We start from the raw sequence: 22,613 nt of genomic DNA on the forward strand, positions 1-22,613 counted from the left end.
AAGAGCATACAAGAATAATGTAATATTTTTACTGAAATTCTTGGTGAGATAAAGTAGGTAGTTACATCACCTATCACTATAGCAAAACATCCTAAATCACTATTAAGCATATTTTTCTTTCCCTACTTTCTCCTGTGCTACATCAGTGGCCATCTCACTATTCTCTCTGTCCCCTCTCCTTATCCCTAGAGGAGAAGCTTACAAATTTGCCAGTAAAATGCATGGAAACTTTACATTCAAACCACAGCTGTATCTTGTTCCCAGCATCTCCCTGCACAGTTTCCTTTGGAGTGAAATAACTAAGAGAATAGAAATGTTAAATATTTAGCCTGCAGCTCAAGTTGAAGGTTAAGATTCGAATGGTACTTAGGGAAAGCAACGAAGCACACATTAGGGAAAGAGAGCAAAAGTGGAGGGACCTCAAGGAGATTTCACCAAAATATTCTCAGGCAGTTGTCTATTAATATACAGTTAAAACATTCAAACAATAAAAATGTAAAGCAAAGGACACATGCAGCTATTTAGGTCAGATATTTAATTGAAAAAATAACATGCAGATTGCAGATGAAGAATACATTTGGAAGGAAAACCAACTTCCGGAAACAAACAAACAAAATCGTTAGACAAAGCTGATGTTTAAAGAGGACACTGATTCCATAAAACAAGAGATGAAAAAGAGATTATAAAATATGTTAAAAAGGAGCTGTTAGGACTAAGACTGGAGAAGGCAATGGCACCCCACTCCAGTACTCCTGCCTGGAAAATCCCATGGACAGAGGAGCCTGGTGGGCTGCAGTCCATGGGGTCGCTGAGGGTCAGACACGACTGAGTGACTTCACTTTCACTTTTTACTTTCATGCATTGGAGAAGGAAATGGCAACCCACCCCAGTGTTCTTGCCTAGAGAATCCCAGGGACGGGGCAGCCTGGTGGGCTGCTGTCTATGGGGTCACACAGAATCGGACACGACTGAAATGATTAGCAGCAGCAGCAGGACTAAGACAAGAAACTACAGTAAAAAATAAATCCTGGGGAACAAGATGGCGGAGGAGTAGGTGGATGTGCAGTTCATCTCTCTCCACGGCTACATCAGGAATACACCTTTAGACACAGAAGTGCATGCAGAACACCAGCTGAGAGCAGACAGGAGTACCTGACAAGAGGAAAAGAATATATAGAACAATGCAAAAGTCGGTAGGACGAAGGAACTAGTGGGGGAAACAGGAGTGTTAGTAGGACTGGACCTGCCCTTGGCGTGTGGGGGAACTGAAGCAGGCATCCATCCCCACAGGGGCAATTGTCTGAGTCTGAGGAGAAACATTTAATGCTAAGAGTGAAACAGCTGATCTATGGAAGCCTAAATGGAATGAGAATCAAACAGTCCTTGCCACAGCTGTACATACCCCAGAAAGGGACAAGGGTTCCCTGGAAGGTGCAGCGGCTGGTAGTGTGGAGCGATCCCAGGGCAGGGGCTGCTGTTGACTGCAGAGAGACCGATTGAGGGGAGGTAAGGGAGGAGATTGTGATGGGAAATGCCTGTGGAGGAAAGCCAGGCAGCCATGGAAGCAAGGTGATACTGCTGAGTCACACGTAGCGGGTGGAGCCATCACCATAGCCTTTCTTTCTCCACACGCTAGCATTGGCAGCTGAACAGTACAGAGGCTGGCCCATTAAATGCCTGATGCACTGAACTACAGAGCAGGACCCCACCCAGGTTGCTGCTTTAAGTGCCTGACACGCTGATCTACAGAGTAGGAACCCAGCTAGGGGGGGCCCTCTAGGTGCATGATGCACCAAACAACAGAGAAGGACCCCAGGCAAGGGAGCCCTCTAAGTGCCTGAATGGGTGGAGCTACAGAGAAAGACTAGCCAAAGAGGCCTTCTGATTGCCAGCTTAAAAAAAGCTTGAAAAAAAGACCGATGGGGCCATACTCCTGCGGCGGAAGCAGTCCATATCCCTGCACACTTGGCACTGCCAGGGTGCCCACAAGCCAAGCAGCTGCACTACCTTCATGCTCAACTCTCATTGGGGCAGAGCTGCCACAGGCAGAAAAAGCTTTGCGTCTGTGCAGGCAAGGTCACCTGGGTAGTATCCAACTCTATGTGACTCTGTAGACTGTGGCCTGCCAGGCTTCTCTGTCAGGGAAGGGGGTTCTCCAGACAAGAATACTGGAGTGTATGGCCAATACTGGTTGCCATACCATCTAGAGCACTATATTTCCAGCTGCCCTAGCCACCAACTCCCCTGAGTACCTGGTGCTGGCAGAACCCCTGCGACCCAAGCAGCTGCACCACCTCCACACCTCACAGGGGAAAACCCGAGTCCTCCAGGGCAGCCTCAGGAGCAAACCCCAGTGGACGACCCTCATACAGAGGTGGAAATAAAACCACAATTGAAACCCAGGGGAAGGGTGGCTAAGGAAGAAGACCCAAAACCTTCCCGCCAGCTGTACAAGCTGCAGACTGAATCCATACGATCAATTAGGCAGACTCTGTGCCTATGGACACATATAAAAGATCATTGAGAGCTCTCACAAAAGAAAACATGCTAGTACTGATAGCCGTGGACATTGGAGGCAAGAACACACAGGAGTAGCACCAGAGTAGAATTTGAGCTGCCCCCACAGCAGGTCTAGAGATCAGCACAGTGTTGGAGGGCATCCTAGGGAGGTGAGGTGGACTGTGACTCCCAGTGAGGGAAAGGACTCTGATAGCAGTGACTCAAGAAAAACATTTATTATTCTTATGTGTTGACTTGCTCTGTAGATTCTTTTGGATTCCCCTCTCCCCCCTTTTCCCCCTGTGTTCTAGTTGTTGATTTTATTGGCACTATGAAATCTAATTCAGCTCTTGAGCTTTTTTTCCCCCTCAGATTCATTTTTTATTGCTTTTATAAACCACTGCCACTATATTGGGCTTTTGCAGTTCTGTGGAGTTTTCCTTTTTTTCTTTTTCTTTAGTTTTAATTTTTAAACCTATTATTATTTTTGTACATTTATTCATTTGTTGGCTTTTCCTCCTGTTCTTTTCCCCTTGCAGTTGATCTTTAATGTATATAAATCTTCTTTATCTACCTCTATTTAACTTTGCATATCTATTCTTTCTTTCCTTTCTATCTTTCCTTTCCTCTCAACATATTTGGTAGTTTTATTTGCATTGCTTTATTCCCCAGTTGGCACCTTGCTTTAGTTTTGTTTTCCAGTTTGTGCTTTAGTTAGTTTTGTTCTGGTAGATATAATTTTTGGTTTCCTTTGTTTGCTGGGTCAATAGGTTGTACTTTATTTTTGTTGGACTGTTTTGATTTTGCTTATGAGTGTATCTGTATATGTGTATATTCAGTCACACTTTTTATTGTTGCTATAAACCACTGCCTGGACGTGGGGCTTTTGCAGTTCTGTGGACTTTTCTTTTTCTCTTTCTTCTTCCATTATTTTTTTTTCTCTTTTTATAATTTTAATTTTCATTTCTTCAAACCTATTATTTTTTTTCTTCTTTTGTTCCTTTGTTTGCCTTTCCTACTGTTCTTTTCCCCTTGCAGTTAATCCTTAATGTATATAAATCTTCTTCATCTGTTTAACTTTTCATGTCTATTTTTTGTTTCTTTTCTTTATTTCTGTTCCTCTCAACATTTTATTAGTTTCATTTTCATTGCTTTATTCCCCAGTTGACACCTTACTTTAGTTTTGATTTACAATTTGTGCTTTAGTTCGTTTTGTTCTGGTAGACGTAATCTTTTAGTTTCCTTTGTTAACTGGGTTGATTTACTGTACTTTATTTTTGTTGGACTGTTTTGATTTTGTCTATGGGTGTATATGTATATGTGTATATTCAGTCACACTTTTTATTGTTGCTATAAACCTCTGCCTCTACATGGGGCTTTTGCAATTCTGTGGAGTTTTCCTTTTTTCTTTCTTCCTCCGTTTTTTTTTTTTTTCTTCTCTTTTTTATAATTTTAATTAAAAAAATTATTATATTTTTACTACATTTATTCCTTTGTTTCCTACTGTTCTTTTCCCTAATGTATATAAATCTTTATCTACCTGTATTTAACATTGCTTATATATTCTTTCTTTCCTTTCCTCTCAACATAGTTGTTAGTTTTGTTTTCATTGTTTTATAACACACTTGGCACCTTGCTTTAGTTTTGTTTTCCAGTTTGTGCTTTAGTGAGTTTTGTTCGTAACTGGTAAATATAATTTTTTATTTACTTGGTTGGCCGGGTCAATCTATTGTTCTTGATTTTTGTTGGACTGTTTTCAGTTTACCCATGGCTTTATATGTGTATGTGTATATTCCATTATTTTAATTATTACTTGCCTGATTTAATAACTGCCATTTGTCTGGGGTTTATCTTTGGTTTCTCATTTTTGGATATTTGTTTTAATCTCACTTAATGCCATAACAAACCAGTTGTGGAATCTTAATTCCTGACCAAAGATCAAGCCCTGAGCCTTTGGAGTACGAGCACTGACTCCAAGACCCTAGACTACCGGAGAACTAACCCTAGGGAGTATGAAATAGTGAGAACTCACAGAAAGGAAACCACTTAAATACAAGACCTGGCATCACCCAACCACCAGTAATACCCTATGCAGAACCCCTCATCTAAACAACAAACAAAACAAAAATACAAACCCAATTATCAGCAAATAGGATTACCACCCCATTCAGCCTTGCCCATCAGAGAAAAAACAAACAACAAAGAAAAACTCAGGATAAATCTCATCTTATAAGAAGCTTACACAAGCCACTGGATCAACTTTCGGTTCAGTTCAGTTGCTCAGTCGTGTTTGACCCTTTGCGACCCATGAGTCACAACATGCCAGGCATCCCTGTCCATCACCAACTCCCGGAGTTCACTCAGACTCATGTCCATTGAGTCAGTGATGCAATACAGCCATCTCATCCTCTGTCATTCCCTTTTCTTCCTGCGCCAATCCCTCCCAGCATCAGAGTCTTTTCCAATGAATCAACTCTTCGCATGAGGTGGCCAAAGTGTTGGAGTTTCAGGTTCAGCATCAGTCCTTCCAATGAATACCCAGGACTGATCTCCTTTAGGATGGACTGGTTGGATCTCCTTGCAGTCCAAGGGACTCTCAAGAGTCTTCTCCAACACCACAGTTCAAAAGCATCAATTCTTTGGCACTCAGCTTTCCTCATAGTCCAACTCTCAAATCCATACCTGAACACTGGAAAAACCATAGCCTTGACTAGACAGGCATTTATTGGCAAAGTAATATCTCTGCTTTTCAATATACTATCTAGGTTGGTCATAACTTTCCTTCCAAGGACTAAGCATCTTTTAATTTCATGGCTGCAGTCACCATCTGCAGTGATTTTGGAGCCCAAAAAAATAAAGTCTGACACTGTTTCCACTGTTTCCCCATCTATTTCCCATGAAGGGATGGGACCAGATGCCATGATCTTCATTTTCTGAGTGTGGAGCTTTAAGCCAACATTTTCGCTCTCCTCTTTCACTTTCATCAAGAGGTTTTTTAGTTCCTCTTCACTTTCTACCATAAGGGTGGTATCATCTGCATATCTGAAGTTATTGATATTTCTCCCAGCAATCTTGATTCCAGCCTGTGCTTCTTCCAGCCCAGCATTTCTCATGATGTACTCTGCATATAAGTTAAATAAGCAGGGTGACAATATACAGCCTTGCCGTACTCCTTTTCCTATTTGGAACCAGTCTGTTGTTCCATGTCCAGTTCTAACTGTTGGTTCCTGACCTGCATACAGATTTCTCAAGAGGCAGGTCAGGTGGTCTGGTATTCCCATCTTTCACAATTTTCCACAGTTTATTGTGACAGTCAAAGGCTTTGTCATAGTCAATAAAGCAGAAATAGGTGTTTTTCTGGAACTCTCTTGCTTTTTTGATGATCCAGCAAATGTTGGCAATTTGGTCTCTGGTTCCTCTGCCTTTTCTAAAACCAGCTTGAACATCTGTAAGTTCACGGTTCATGTACTGCTGAAGCCTGGCTTGGAGAATTTTGAGTGTTACTTTACTAGCGTGTGAGGTGAGTGCAGTTGTGTGGTAGTTTGAGCATTCTTTGGCATTGCCTTTCTTTGGGATTGCAATGAAAACTGACCCATTCCAGTCCTGTGACCACTGCTGAGTTTTCAGATTTGCTGGCATATTGAGTGAGCACTTTCACAGCATCATCTTTCAGGATTTGAAATAGCTCAACTGGAATTCCACCACCTCCACTAGCTTTGTTCGTAGTGATGCTTTCTAAGGCCCACTTTACTTCACATTCCAGGATGTCTGGCTCTAGGTGACTGATCACACCATCGTGATTATCTGGGTCATAAAGATCTTTTTATACAGTTCTTCTGTGTATTCTTATCACCTCTTCTTAATATCTTCTGCTTCTGTTAGGTCCATACCATTTCTGTCCTTTATTGTGCCCATCTTTGCATGAAATGTTCCTTTGGTATCTCTAATTTTCTTGAAGAGATTCCTAGTCTTTCCCATTCTGTTGTTTTCCTCTATTTTTTTGCATTGATTGCTGAGGAAGGCTTTCTTATCTCTCCTTGCTATTCTTTGGAACTCTGCATTCAGATGCTTATATCTTGCCTTTTCTCCTTTGCTTTTCACTTCTCTTCTTTTCAGAGCTATTTCTAAGGCCTCCTCAGACAGCCATTTTGCTTTTTTATATTTCTTTTCCATGGGGATGGTCTTGATTCCTGTCTCCTGTACAATGCCATGAACCTCCATCCATAGTCATCAGGCACTCTGTCTATCAGATCTCATCCCTTGAATCTATTTCTCACTTCCACTGTATAATCATAAGGGATTTGATTTAGGTCATTCCTGAATTGTCTAGTGGTTTTTCCCTACTTTCTTCAATTTAAGACTGAATTTGGCAATAAGGAGTCCATGATCTGAGTCACAGTCTGCTCCCGGTCTTGTTTTTGCTGACTGTATAGAGCTTCTCCATCTTTGGCTGCAAAGAATATAATCAGTCTGATTTCGGTGTTGACCATCTGGTGATGTCCATGTGTAGAGTCTTCTCTTGTGTTGTTGGAAGAGAGTGTTTGTTATGACCTGTGCGTTCTCTTGGCGAAACTCTATTAGCCTTTGCCCTGCTTCATTCCATACTCCAAGGCCAAATTTTCCTGTTACTCCAGGTGTTTCTTGACGTCCTACTTTTACATTCTAGTCCCCTATAATGAAAAGGATATCTTTTTTGGGGTGTTAGTTCTAAAAGGTCTTGTAGATCTTCATAGAACCATTCAACTTCAGCTTCTTCAGTGTTACTGGTTGGGGTATAGGCTTGGATTACTGTGATATTGAATGATTTGCCTTGGAAATGAACAGAGATTATTCTGTCGTTTTTGAGATTGCATCCAAGTACTGCATTTTGGACTCTTTTGTTGACCATGATGGCTACTCCATTTCTTCTAAGGGATTCCTGCCCACAGTAGTATATATAACTGTCCTCTGAGTTAAATTCACCCATTCCAGTCCATTTTAGCTCACTGATTCCTAGAATGTCGACGTTCACTCTTGCCATCTCCTGTTTGACCACTTCCAATTTGCCTTGATTCATGGACCTGACATTCCAGGTTCCTATGCAATATTGCTCTTTACAGCATTGGACCTTGCTTCTATCACCAGTCACATCCACAACTGGGTATTGGTTTTTCTTTGGCTCCATCCCTTCATTCTTTCTGGAGTTATTTCTCCACTGATCTCCAGTAGCATATTGGGCACCTACTGACCTAGGGAGTTACCCTTTCAGTTATCTATCATTTTGCCTTTTCATACTGTTCATGGGGTTCTCAATGCAACAATAATGAAGTGGTTTGCCATTCCCTTCTGCAGTGGACCACATTCTGTCAGACCTCTCCACCATGACCCTCCCATCTTGGGTGGCCTCACATGGCATGGCTTAGTTTCATTGAGTTAGACAAGGCTGTAGTCCGTGTGATCATATTGACTAGTTTTCTGTAATTACGGTTTCAGTGTGTCTGCTCTCTGATGCCCTCTCACAACACCTACCATCTTACTTGGCTTTCTCTTAGATTGGATGTAGGGTATCTCTTCATGGCTGCTCCAGCAAAGCGCAGCCGCTGCTCCTTACCTTGGACAAGGGGTATCTCCTCATGGTCGCCCCGCCTGACCTTGGATGTGGAGTAGCTCCTCTTGGCCCTCCTGCACCCACGCAGCCACAGCTCTTTTGACATGGGTTGTTCCTCTCGGCCACCTCCCCTGACCTCGGGCTTGTGGTAGCTCCTCTCAGCCGCCGCCCTGACCTCGGGCTTGTGGTAGCTCCTCTCACCACCGCCACTGACCTCCTTCATGGGGTAGCTCCTTCTGGCCGCCGCCCCGACCTCAGATGTGGTGTAGCTCCTCTCGGCCAGTACTATGTCGACACAGCCGGGCACTCTTGGTTGCCGCCCCAGACCTTGGGTGAGGGGTAGCTCCTCGGACCAACTTTAGGAGGTCAGAAACCAAAAATAAGAAAGAATTCAACCTTGAAGCTTGGGGATAGGAGATCTCAAAGATAGTCAGGTTTTGAAAAAATGAAAAAAGCAGAGAAATACTACACAAATGAAGGTACAGACTAGAAACACAGAAGTCCAAATGAATGAAGATGAATTAGGCAAACTACCTGAAAAATAATTCAGAATAATGATAGTAAAGATGGCCAAAAACTTTAAAAAAGAATGGATAAAATGCAAGAATCAACTAACACAGACCTAGAAAAATTGAAGAATAAACATACAGAAACAATCAACACAATTACTGAAATTTAAAATACTGTAGAAGGAATCAATAGGAAAATATCTGAAGCAGAAGAACGAATCAGTGAGCTGGAAGATAAAACAGTGGAAATAATTTCTGAATAGCAAAATAAATAAAAAGAATGAAAAGAACTGAAGATAGTCTCAGAGACATCAAGCAATATCAAATGCACCAACATTTGAACTGTAGGGGTCCCAGAAGAAGAAGAGAAAAAGAAAGGTTATGAGAAAATTTTTGAAGAGATTATATTTGAAAATTTCCCCAACATGGAAAAGGAAATAGTCATTCAAATGCAAGAGCCACAAAGAGTCCCATATAGGATAAACCCAGGGGAAAATATGCCATGACACATACTAATCAAACTAACAAAGACTAAACACAAAGAATATTAAAAGCATCAAGGGAGAAGCAACAAATAACATAGAAGGAAAACCCCATACAAGTAACAGCTGATCTTTCAGCAGAAACTCTGCACGCCAGAAGGGAATGGAAGATTATTAAAATATTGAAAGGGAACAATCTACAACCAAGATTACTATACCCAGCAAGGATCTCATTCAAAAGTGATGAAGAAATAAAAAGGTTTTCAGACAAGCAAAAGTTAAGAGAATTAAGTATCACCAAATCATCTTTACAACATATGTTAAAGGGACTTATATAGTCAAGAAATAGATGAAAAAAGATCTACAAAACCAACCCCAAACAATTAAGAAAATGTCAATAGGAACATATATATCAATACTTATTGTAAATGTAAATGGATTTAATGCTCCCACCAAAAGACACAGACTGGCTGAATGGATACAAAAACAAGACCCATATATATAATGTCTACAAGAAACCCTCTTCAGAACTCAAGAGGTCAAAACTGCAAGTGAGGTCACTTCAGACCTCACTTCAAACCACATATAGACTGAAAGTGAGAGGATGGAAAAATATATTCCATGCAAATGGGAAGCAAAAGAAAGCTGGAGTAGCAATCATCATATCAGACAAAATAGACCTTAAAATAAAGATTACAAAAGATAAGGAAGGAAACTCCATAATGAACAACATATCAATCCAAGAGGAAGATGTAATTGTAAATATCTATGGACCCAGCATAGGAGCACTTCAGTACATAAGGCAAAAACTTACAGACATAAAAGGAGAAATTCACAGTAACATAATAATAGTAGGAGACCTTAACACCCCAGTCACACCAATGGACAGATCATCAAAACAGAAAATTAATAAGGAAACACAAGTCTTAAATGATACATTTGATGAGATGGATTTCATTGATATCTTCAGGATATTCCATCCAAATCCAGAAGAACACACCTTTTCAAATGTACATGGAACATTCTCCAGGATAGACCACATCTTGGGTCACAAATCAAACCTCAGTAAATTTAAGAAAATAGAAATCATATCAAGCATCTTATCTGACTACAATCGTATGAGACTAGATATCAATTACAAGAAAAAGATGTAGAAAACAAACACATGGAGATTATACTGTAAGTTTCTAAATAACCAACCAGTTACAGAAGAAATCAAAAGGGAAATCAAAAAATTTCTAGAAATAAATGGCAATAAAAACATGACAACTCAAAACCTATGGGTTGCAGCAAAAGCAGTTTTAAGAGGGAAGTTTATAGAAATACAATCCTACCTCAAGAAACAAGAAAAGCATCGAATAGACAACCTAACTTTACACCTAAAGCAAGTGGAAAAAGAACAAAAAACCCCAAAATTAATAGGAAAGAAATCATAAAGATCCAAGCATAAATAAATTAAAAATAAATGAAAGAAACAATAGTAAAGATTAATAAAACTTAAAGCTGGTTCTTTGAGAAGATAAACAAAATTGACAAACCTTTAGTCAGACTCATCATGAAAAAAAGAGAGGAGAATCAAATCAACAAATTAGAAATGAAAAAGGAGTGGTTACAATGACAATGCAGAAATACAAAGGACTATAAGAGACTATTTTGAACGATATGGCAATAAAATGGATAACCTGTAAGAAATGGACAAGTTCTTAAAAAAAGTTCAATCTTACAAGACTGAACCATGAAGAAATAAAACAACATAATTACAAGCACTGAAATTGAGGCTGTGATCAAAAATCTCCAAAAGAAAAAAGCCCAGGACCAGATGGCTTCACGGGAGAATTCTGTCAAACATTTAGAGAAGAGCTAATGTCTGTTTTTCTAAAACTCTTTCAAAAATTTGCAGAGGAAGGAGCACTTCCAAACTCATTCTACAAGGCCAGCATCACCCTGACACCAAAGACAAGCCCAAAAAAAGACACTCAAAGACAACACAAAAAAAGAAAACTGCAGGCCAATATCACTGATGAACATACCTACAAAAATCCTCAACAAAATTACAGCAAACAGAATTCAGCAACACATGAAAAATCTCATACACCATGATCAAGTTGGGTTTATTCCAGGGATACAAGGATTCTTCAGTGTTTGCAAATCAATGTGATACACCATATTAACAAATTAAAAGACAAAAACCATATAATCTCAATAGATGCAGAAAAGGCTTTGGACAAAATTCAGCACCCATTTATGATTAAAAAATCTTCAAAACTAGGCATAGAAAGAACCTACCTCAACATAGTAAAGACCATATATGATAAGCCTACAGCAGACATTATTCTCAATAGTGAAAAACTGAAAGCATCCCCCCTAAGATCAGAAACAAGACAGGGGTGTCCACTTTCTTGACTGTTATTTCAAAATAGTTCTGAAAGTCCTAGCTACAGAAGTCAGAGAAGGAAAAGAAATAAAAGGAATCTAGATCGGTAAAGAAGAAGTAAAGCTCTCTCTGTTAGCAGATGACATGATACTGTACATAGAGAATCATAATGATAGTATCAGAAAATTACTGGAGCTAATCATTTAATTTACCAAAATTGCAGGATACAAAATCAATACACAGAAATCACTTGTATTTCTATATACTAGCAATGAAAAATCAGAAAGAGAAATTAAGGAATCAATCCCATTCACCATTGCAAAAAAAATAATTAAATATCTAAGAATAAACTTACCTAAGGAGACAAAAGAACTATACACAGAAAATTATAAGACACTTGTGAAAAAATCAAAGATGACATAAACAAATGGAGAGATATTCCATGCTCCTGGGTAGGAAGAATCAATAATGTGAAAATGACTATACTACCAAAGGCAATCTACGGATTCAATGCAATCCCTATCAAATTGTCAATGGAATTTTTCATAGAACTAGAACAAAAAATTTCACAATTCATATGGAAACACAAAAGACCCTGAGTAGCTGAAGCAGTCCTGAGAAAGAAGAATGGAGTTGGAGGAATCAACCTTCCTGACTTCCGATTATACTACAAAGCTACAGTCATCAAGACAATATGGTCCTGGCACAAAAACAGAAATATAGACCAATGGAACAAGATAGAAAGCCCAGAAATAAACCCAAGCACCCATGGGTACCTTATTTTTGACAAAGGAGGCAAAAATATACAATGGGGCAAAGACAGCCTCTTCAATAAATGGTGCTGGTAAAACTGGACAGCTACATGTAAAAGAGTGAAAATCGATCACTTCCTAACCCCATACACAAAGATAAACTCAAAATGGATTAAAGACCTAAATGTAAGACCAGAAACTATAAAACTCTTAGAGGAAAACATAGGCAGAACACACAATGACATAAAGCAAGATCCTCTCTATGGTCCACCTTCTAGGTTCAGTTCATTACAGTTGCTCAGTCATGTCTGACTCTTGGCAACCCCATGGACTGCAGCATTTTAGGCTTTCCTGTCCATTACCAGCACCCAGAGCTTAGTTAAACTCATGCCCATCAAGTCAGTGATGCCATCTAACCATCACATCCTCTGTCGTCTCCTTCTCCTCCCGCCTTCAATCTTTCCCAGCATCAGGGTCTTTTCCAATGAGTCAGTTCTTCTCATCAGAATACTGGAGTTTCAGCTTCAGCATCAGTCCTTCCAATGAATATTCAGGACTGATTTCTTTTAGAGTGGACTGGTTGGATAGGGACTCTCAAGAGTTTTCTCAAACACTACAGTTCAAAAGCATCAATTCTTCAGTGCTCAGCTTTCTTTATCATCCAAATATCACATCCATACATGACTACTGGAAAAAGCATAGCATTGACTAGACAGACCTTTGTTGGCAAAGTCATGTCTTTCCTTTTTAATATGCTGTCTAGGTTGGGAATAACTTTTCTTCCAAGGAGCAAGTGTAATTTAATTTCATGGCTAAAGTCACCATCTGCAGTGATTTTGGAGCCCCCCAAATTAAAGTCTCTCACTGTTTCTGTTGTATCCCCATCTATTTGGCATGAAGTGATGGGACCAGATGCCATGATCTTCGTTTTCTGAATGTTGAGTTTTAAGCCAACTTTTTCATTCTCCTCTTTCACGTTCATCAAGAAGCTCTTTAGTTCTTTGCTTTCTGCCATAAGGGTTGTATCACCTGCTTATCTGAGGTTATTGATATTTCTCCTGGCAATCGTGATTCCAGCTTGTGCTTCATCCAGTCTGGCATTTTGCATGATGTACTCTGCATATAAGTTAAATAAACAGGGTGACAATATACAGCCTTGATGTACTCCTTTCCCTATTGGAACCTGTCTGTTGTTCCATGTCCATTTCTAACTGTTTCGTCTTCACCTCCATCCAGATTTCTCAGGAGGCAGGTCCAGTGGTCTGGTGTTCCCATCTCTTTTAAGAATTTTCCACAGTTCATTGTGATCCACACACTCCAAGGTTTCGGTGTAGTCAAATAAAGCAGAAGTAGATGTTTTCTCTGGAATTCTCTTGCTTTTTCTGTGATCCAGTGGATGTTGGCAAATTGATCTCTGGTTCCTCTGCCGTTTCTAAATCCAGCTTGTACATCTGGAAGTTCATGGTTCACATACTGTTGAAGCCTGGTTTGGAGAATTTTGAACATTACATTACTAGCTTGTGAGATGAGTGCAATCTTATGGTAGTTTGAACATTCTTTGGCATTGCCTTACTTGGGTTGGAATGAAAACTGACCCATTCCAGTCCTGTGACCACTGCTGAGTTTTCAGATTTGCTGGCATATTGAGTGAGCACTTTCACAGCATCATCTTTCAGGATTTGAAATAGCTCAACTGGAATTCCATCACCTCCACTAGCTTTGTTCGTAGTGATATTTCCTAAGGTCCGCTTGACTTCTCATTCCATGATGTCTGGCTGTAGGTGAGTGATTACACCATCACCGTTATCTGGGTCACGAAGATCTTTTTTGTATAGTTCTTCTGTGTATTCTTGCCACCTCTTCTTAATATAATATCTTTGCTTCTGTTAGGTCCATAGCATTTCTTTCCTTTATTATGCCCATCTTTGCATGAAATGTTCCCTTGGTATCTCTAATTTTCTTGAAGACATCTCTAGTCTTGCACATTCTATTGTTTTCCTCTACTTCTTTGCATTAATCAGTGAGGCAGGCTTTCTTATGTTTCCTTGCTATTCTTTGGAACTCTGCATTCAAATGGGTATATCTTTTCTTTTCTCCTTTGCCTTTCTCATCTTTTCTTTTCTCAGCTATTTGTCAGGCCTCCTTGGACTACCATTTTGCCTTCTTACATTTCTTTTTCTTCGAGATGGTCTTGATCACAGCCTCTTGTACAATGTCATGAACCTTTGTCCATAGTTCTTCAGGCACTCTATCTACCAGATCTAATCTTTGAATCTGTTTGTCACTTTCAGTGTATAATTGTAGGGGATTTGATTTATGTCATACCCGAATGGTTAGTGGTTTCCCTACTTTCTTCATTTTAAGTCTGAATTTGTTGATATGGAGTTCATGATCCGAGCCATAGTCAGCTCCCAGTCTTGTTTTCACTGACTGTATAGAGCTTCTGCATCTTTTGCTGCAAAGAATATAATCAATCTGTTTTGGTATTGACCATCTGGTGATGTCCATATGTAGAGTCTTCTCTTGTGTTGTTGGAAGAGGGTGTTTGCTATGACCAGTGCATTCTCTTGATATAACTGTTAGCCTTTCCCCTGCTTCGTTTTGTACTCCAAGGCCTAATTTGCCTGTTACTCCCGGTATCTCTTGATTTCCTACTTTTGCATTCCAGTCCCCTATAATGAAAAGGATCTTTTTTTGGTGTTCTAGAAGGTCTTGTAGGTATTCGTAGAACCATTCAACTTTAGTTTCTTCAACATTACCTCCTAGAGTAACTGAAATAAAAACAAAAGTAAACAAGTAGGACCTGATGAAACTTAAAAGCTTTTGCATAGCAAAGGAAACTCTAAACAAGGTGAAAAGACAACCCTCAGAATAGGAGAAAATGATAGCAAATGAAACAATTAACAACGGATTAATTTCCAAAATATACAAGCAGCTCATACAACTCAGTGCCAGAAAAACAAACAACCCAATCAAAAAGTGGGAAAAGGACTTAAACATACAAAAAAGACATACAGATGGCTAATAACATGAAAAGATGCTAAATATCACTCATTATTAGAGAAATGCAAATCAAAATTACAATGAGATATCACCTCACACTGGTCAGAATGGCCATCATCAAAAAGTCTACAAACAGTAAATCCTGGAGAGGGTATGGAGAAAAGGGAACGCTCTTGCACTGTTGGAGGGAATGTAAATTGATACAGCCACTATGGACAACAGTGTTCAGATTCCTTAGAAAACTAGGAATAAAACAACCATATGACCCAGCAATCTCACTCCTGGGCATATACTTTGATGAAATCAAAATTTTAAAAGATACATGTATCACATTGTTCATTGCAGCACTATTTACAATAGGTAGAATATGGAAGCAACCTCGATGTCCATCGACAGATGAATGGATAAAGAAGTTGTGGTATATATACACAATGGAATATTACTCAGCCACACAAAGGAACACATTTGAGTCAGTTCTGACAAGAAGGATTAACCTAGAACCTATTATGCAGAGTGAAGTGAGTCAGAAAGAGAATGATAAATATCCTATTCTAATGCATATATACAGAATCTAGAAAAATGATACTGAATAATTTATTTGCAGAGCAGCAGTGGAGAAACAGGAGAAGGCAATGGCACCCCACTCCAGTACTCTTGCCTGGAAAATCCCATGGATGGAGGAGCCTGGTAGGCTGCAGTCCATGGGGTCACTAAGAGTCAGACACGACTGAGCGACTTCACTTTCCCTTTTCACTTTCATGCATTGGAGAAGGAAATGGCAACCCACTCCAGTGTTCTTGCCTGGAGAATCCCCGGGACCGGGGAGCCTAGTGGGCTGCCGTCTATGGGGTCGCACAGAGTTGGACACGACTGAAGCGACTTAGCAGCAGCAGCAGCAGCAGCAGCAGTGGAAAAACAGACATAGAGAATAGACGTGGGGAGGGGGAGGAGAGGGTGAGATGTATGGAGAGAGTAACATGGAAACTTACATTACCATATGTAAAATAGATAGCCAAGGGGAATTTGTTATATGCTTCAGGAAACTCAAACAGGGGCTCTGTATCCATCTAGAGGGGTGGGATGAGGAGAGAGATGGGAATGAGGTTCAAAAGAGAAGGGACATATGTATACCTATGGCTGATTCATGTTGAGGCTTGACAGAAAACAACAAAATTCTGTAAAGCAATTATCCTTCAATAAAAAAATAAAGGAAAAAAAGAATAAATCCAGTATCTTGCTGAAAATAAAGTCAGTAATGGAAAAAAATTTATGAAAACATTCAAAATGCAGATTATAGCAATTAGATGTTAGAGTATATATCCAGCATAGTGAATCAGAGAAGTAATTAAACTTCATAAAATAAAAGCTTTGATAGCAAGGAAAATAAGAAAAGTTGCTGTTCAAAAACTGTTTCTTAAACAAATATACTCTTAATGTAAATTTCCCCTCTCCCCCAAAAAAACCAAAGCTTTAAGGATATAATTCAGAATAAAATGCTACTGGGTTTGTTTTAGTTAATCCATGTATTGGTTAAAGTATTGTTTTATTTTCTATGTGGCTAGCTAGTGCTGCCAGCATCATTTTTTTAACTTTTTAATTTCTATTGGAATAAACTAGCATCATTCTTGAACAATTCGTACTTCCCTTACTGATTTTGAAATATTACCTCTCATATTCCTGTTTCCATATATATTTGGTCTGTTTCTTTGTTCTCTACCTGTTTCTTGGCCTATTTATTGATTCTAGTAAAATACCACAAGTTTTTACTACTATAGAAGTTTTCTTACTGCTTTTCACTTAAGACTAAGTGGTACTATAAACATTGAAAAATGAATCTTGCTGACTGATATCCAGTGCAAATGCAAGATGGCTGGCTAGTAAGATAACCTCCCTCCCCAGAGTGCCTGCCCGTTCTTTTCTGCATCTATCATTTAATTTCTCTGCTTGACAAAATGTATCAGTTGTGCATGCTTTTATTTTCTTGTAACATAAAAACTGATTGTATTGTCTTAAAAATAAAGTTTATGCACATGTACACATATAAGAAGGCTGGATGGCATCACTGACTCGATGGACGTGAGTTTGAGTGAACTTCGGGAGTTGGTGATGGACAGGGAGGCCTGGCGTGCTGCAATTCATGGGGTCGCAAAGAGTCGGACACGACTGAGCAACTGAACTGAACTGACACATATTTGTGTATGTAAACTATCACATAATGGGACATTGAGAGAGAGAGTGACTACAGTGTTGGTTGACTCAAGTCCTCAAAATTATCAGGAAGTAAGGCTTAATCTTGGGACTGATTTTTCTAAAACAGCTGCCAGTAGCAGTCAAAGCTACTTATTTATGCTTTTGATTTTTGTTCCACAGAAGAAAATTAACCTTACCTTTAGTTATGCATTAACTAGAACAATTTAGGACAGTACCCACTGTAGGTCAATAATTATAAAGAATGCCATATACAGAAAGGCATTATATAGCATTATGAGAAGGGAGCTATGATTACTGTGAAAAGACTCAGATCTCACTTTGGGGATTGGGGTCTACTCTGATACCACTGTAAATGAAATGTTTCTGAGTTGGATGAGAGTGTGTTAAACATAACATCAGCTTTATTTTTTCCCAAACTTGTTTAATCTTGCTGTATTCATTATTCTGATCATGTAATTTATTTCAATATTATAAATAATAAGGGATATCTTTTTTTTTCAATAGCTGTATAAAGTTGTCACACAGACAAACACGCACACACACTCTCTTTCTCCCTCAGAAATCACATATAAGCATCAAGGAAATATCAATTCCATCTCTGTACTAACAAGGAGAATGAAAGTCCAGACTGCAAAATGTGAGTATTACTGCCAGAAACATATGTGGTAGATCTAGCCAGAAACATGGTAGATCTAGCAGAAGTGTGGGGAACAGTACAAGGAGGATCACATAGTTGAAGATCTGAGAATGAGTTTTAAAAATATACTTATTCTCCCAGGTGAAGTGAAAACCCTGAAGTGCCATTCCAAGAACACTTGTTTGCAACAGCAGGGCTATATTATAAGGTGTGGAGCAGATACTTCCTATATCTATAAGAAATAGATTATTTATGTGGTATAAGGAGAACTTATTGTACATCTTTCATTTTTCCCACTAATTGAATAAAGGCTAAAAAGTAAAATAATTGACATAAACTTATTTCATATAGAAAATAGCTTATAATATGACCAGGTTTGAGCATTAAACTAGGAGTATACATATAAAGACATTGCGAGGATAAAAATGAAGAATAGGAAAAAGAAATGTCAGGCAAAGGAAGTACACAAGAAAAATATGGCCATGAACAGACAAAAAAAAAAAAGCTCAAATATTTATCGTGAATTAATAATAAAAACTCTTGTGAAGTAATCACAAGAACATAAGACAGAGATACAAAAAAATCAAGGTAGAGATAAAAAGAAATAAAAGGTGATGAAACTTTTTTTTAAAAAAAGTAGAGAAGGAGCGATCTCACAGAAGTGAAATTTATAAGTAGCCCAAGGGAGAATTAACAGTGCTGAAAATACAAGGGCCATAGACGACCGTAATGAGAAAAGCATATAAAATGAAAAGGAAATTGATTTAAAAATTTTTGAAGATAAAGAAAATTACAGTATTAGAAAAAAATGAGTAAAACATACATAATTGGAATTCTTAAAAAAGAAAACAATAGATATTTAACAATCCAGTTCAGAACACTGCCAGAAGTAAAAGAAACTTGATTGTATAAATGGAAAAAGACATTGAATTTGAAAGAAAAGAAAAAGTTACGACATTTTACTTCAGAGATAAATAAGAGAAAAAGGAACCTCCCGACAACTGTTGGTGGGAATGTAAACTGATATAGCCATTATGAAGAAAAGTATGGAGATTCCTTAAAAAAACTAGGACTAAATATACCATATGACCCAGCAACCCCACTACTGGGCATATTCCCTGATAAAACAGTCCTAAAAGGCATATGTACTGCAGTGTTCATTGCAGCACTATTTACAATAGCCAGGACCTGGAAGCAACCTAGATGTCCATTGACTGATGAATGGATAAAGAAGATGTGGTACGTATATACAATGGAATAGTACCTAGCTATAAAAAATGAATTTGAGTCAGTTCTAGTGAGGTGGGTGAACCTACAGCCTACAAAGTGAAGTAAATCAGAAAGAGAAAAACAAATTAATATATTAACCCATATATAAGGAATCTAGAAAAACAGTATCAATGAACCTATTTGCAGGGAAGGAATGGAGATGCAGATGTAGAGAATGGACTTGTAAACATGGTGGGAAAGGGAGAGAAAGAGTGGGATGAATGGAGAAAGTAGCATCAACATATGAGCAGCTGGTGAGAAGTTGCTGTATAACACAGGGAGCCCAGCCTGATGCTCTGTGATGACCTACAGGGGTGGTATGAGAGAAGGGAAGGGAGGCTCAAGAGAGAAGAGATATGTAGAATTATGGCTGATTCACGTATTCTATGGCAGAAACCAACACAACATTGGAAAACAGTTTTCCTCCAATTAAAAAAAAGAGGAGAGGAGAGAAATTTAGAAGAAGAAGAAAGAGGAAGTGGAAAAAAAAGAATAAGAAGAATTTTCATGTGCTCTCTCTTTTGAATGCTGTTTTGAATTTAGGATGTTGATATAATCATAGATTTTTTAGATTATGAGCATTATAGAATCTTCATTCAAGAATAGTATCTGTTTTCAAAACTTAGAAAAGGAACTGTTCAGTGTTTAATCAATTTTAATATCTGGATTTTTCTTGTTACAGGAAACTAGAAAAGTTTTTGAATTTCAAAAATCTTGAAACCTGTTTAAAGGAAGCCAGTCTACTAGATTATTATGTATCTGGATTTTTGTGGGCAAAAGGAATGGACTTCTCTGTTATTCAATATTCAAAATTTATGACTTTACTAGATATGCTACTTCATAATCTTAGAAGTAAGTACATTACTTTTTTTAAGAAAAGAAAATTTAGTCCACTGTCTAAATGAATTTTCTCAAGCAAAAGCTCCTAATTTTATGTAAATCCTACAATGAAAATTATGTTTTTTCCTTGGGTATATATAGCAAGAATATACTTCATAACTTCATTAAGTTGTAAAGTGTTAATACTTAATAAGGTTAATGTTCTCTTAATAATGAATTTGCCAGATATATTACTTTAATTTTGAAATCTCATCAGTGTCATCATCCCAAAAATGTCAAGTAGTTCAGATTTATCTAGATATTTTTTATTGTTTGAGCTGTTTTCATCTTATCTTACATTTAAATATTACTGTAATATCAGGTTTGCTGTTAAGAGGAGGCACTTTGGTCAGTATCAAAGCCCCATGAAATAGATATTAGTCCCATACACTTAGATTTTGTGAGTTTTTTAATTTACTGAAATGAGTTACTACAGAAATTTGGAAATTCTTCCTTGGAGCAGTTTTAAATGTGATGACTTTTGTTTGAGAATAAACAGAGTTACCTTCTTGGAAGGAGGAAAAGAAGGAAATCTATCATTACTTATTGCCAACTTTGTCCTAGGCAGTATGTTTGGTTCCAGTCTTCAACATAGATTGTAAAATGCAGAACAACTGGAGGGGAGGTATCATAACCCCTATATCACAGTTGAGCAAGCAGTCCAAGGTGCGTAGTTGGTAAATGGCAGAACTAGAACATGAATCTTACTGTATAATCAAAAGGCCATGAACACAATAAATGTCAAAATATTTCTAACTCCACTGAAAGACCTGCTTGTGTCTACGGGAAGCAGCTTTGCTTCCTTCCTTCCTTCATTTCCTCCTCCTTCCATTTTGTCTCTTCTTTTGATTATTTGCTTGTTTTTAGTTTCTTGTTTAAAAAAATTTGGGGGGAGAAGGCAGTGGTATCCCACTCCAGTACTCTTGCCTGGAAAATCCCACGGACGGAGGAGCCTGGTAGGCTGCAGTCCCTGGGGTCACTAAGAGTCGGACACGACTGAACGACTTCACTTTCACTTTTCACTTTCATGCATTGGAGATGGAAATAGCAACCCGCTCCAGTGTTCTTGCCTGGAGAATCCCAGGGACGGGGGACCCTGGTGGGCTGCTGTCTATGGGGTCACACAGAATCGGACATGACTGAAGTGACTTAGCAGCAGCAGAAGACCTTTCTACCTCTAAAGTATTGTCACCATTGTCCTACTAAAATTAATGGAGGACTTTTGGTCACACAAAGCTTATTTTGTTCCTTGTATCATTTTCTAACTGTTCAGAAGCAGGGGAAATACTGTGTTAGCAAAATTAATTGAGGAATCACTCATACCTTATGTATTCTTCCTGCTCCTCATCACTCTTAACAAAGGAGGAATTGGTAGTTTTTTGTATGTAAGGAAGAGAAATCCATATTTTTCCTGCTCTGCAAATAGGAGAATTTCATTTTTTCTTTACTTAGGTATATGGTGCCATGTTAAACACTAATAATGTACCAATAGAAGAAAAAAAATAATTATATTTGACAATGAGAAATATTGTATGATATTAATTGACTGATTTCAGATTATTCTGTACTTAATATAAAACTAAAACAAAAACTGAAGTCTTAGGTAGTTAGTTTTGAGAATTCAGTCTTTTCAGTACTATTTTATTAAGAGTCCTGATAAATAATATAACATTGTGTCAGTGTCAGTTGTTGAACTATAATCTTCCAAAAAAGAATTCTTAGTAAATCATCACAAAAACAGACTTTGGCTGTTTTTTCCCTCATGACACAAATATTTGTGGAATCTTTGAGTACTACCGGTCTCGAAACATTCTTTGAATACTATTGTCAAAATTACTAGGCAGACAAAGAGCTGTGTGGATCTCATCCTGCATGGAAAATATTAATAACTAGATACTAACAATAAGATGAAATGGATATTGAGATTAGATGACAAAGACTTCAAAACAGCTACAAGAGCTTAAAAGAACTGTTGTGAGCATTGTTGAAATAAACATTAAAATATAAAGAATCATGAAAGAAACAGAAGGTATAATCAAGAAACAAAATTTTAGAACCAAATTGTACAATGACCAAAATTAAAATCTCACTGAATGGAATCAATAACAGAATGGAGACAAAGGAAAAATCAGTGAACTTAAAGATGGAAAAGCAATAGAAATTATCCAATCTGTACAATACAGAGAAAAAATAAAAAAAAGATTGGTAAACAAATGAACAAAACCTCAAGGACCTATGGACAACAGACGTTCTAATATACATATCATTCAGAGTCCCAAAAGGATAGGAGAAAGAGTACAGCGGTAAACAAGCATTTGAAAAAGCAGTAGTTGAAAACATCCCAAATTTATCAGAAGACATAGACCTGTAAATTCAAGAGTCTGACTAGGTCACAAATAAGGTAAACCAAA

The 22,613-nt window shown here is 38.2% G+C and overlaps 1 protein-coding gene across 9 annotated transcripts in view; it reads left to right on the top strand.

Annotated features, from left to right (window-relative positions):
- CABCOCO1 (ciliary associated calcium binding coiled-coil 1) overlaps nucleotides 1-22,613 on the top strand; it is a 163,749-nt gene that overhangs the window by 16,209 nt on the left and 124,927 nt on the right. For 8 of the 9 annotated variants that reach the window (XM_055590168.1, XM_055590174.1, XM_055590183.1 and 5 more), the window contains exon 3: nucleotides 20,006-20,175. In XM_055590168.1, the coding sequence (XP_055446143.1) occupies nucleotides 20,006-20,175 (170 nt within the window). Of the gene's footprint in view, nucleotides 1-17,976; nucleotides 18,055-20,005; nucleotides 20,176-22,613 lie in introns of all 9 variants that reach the window. The other variant, XM_055590189.1, reaches the window with a different exon arrangement.

Source organism: Bubalus kerabau, chromosome 1 (assembly GCF_029407905.1).
Source record: "Bubalus kerabau isolate K-KA32 ecotype Philippines breed swamp buffalo chromosome 1, PCC_UOA_SB_1v2, whole genome shotgun sequence".
Classification (NCBI taxonomy): Eukaryota; Metazoa; Chordata; class Mammalia; order Artiodactyla; family Bovidae; genus Bubalus; species Bubalus kerabau.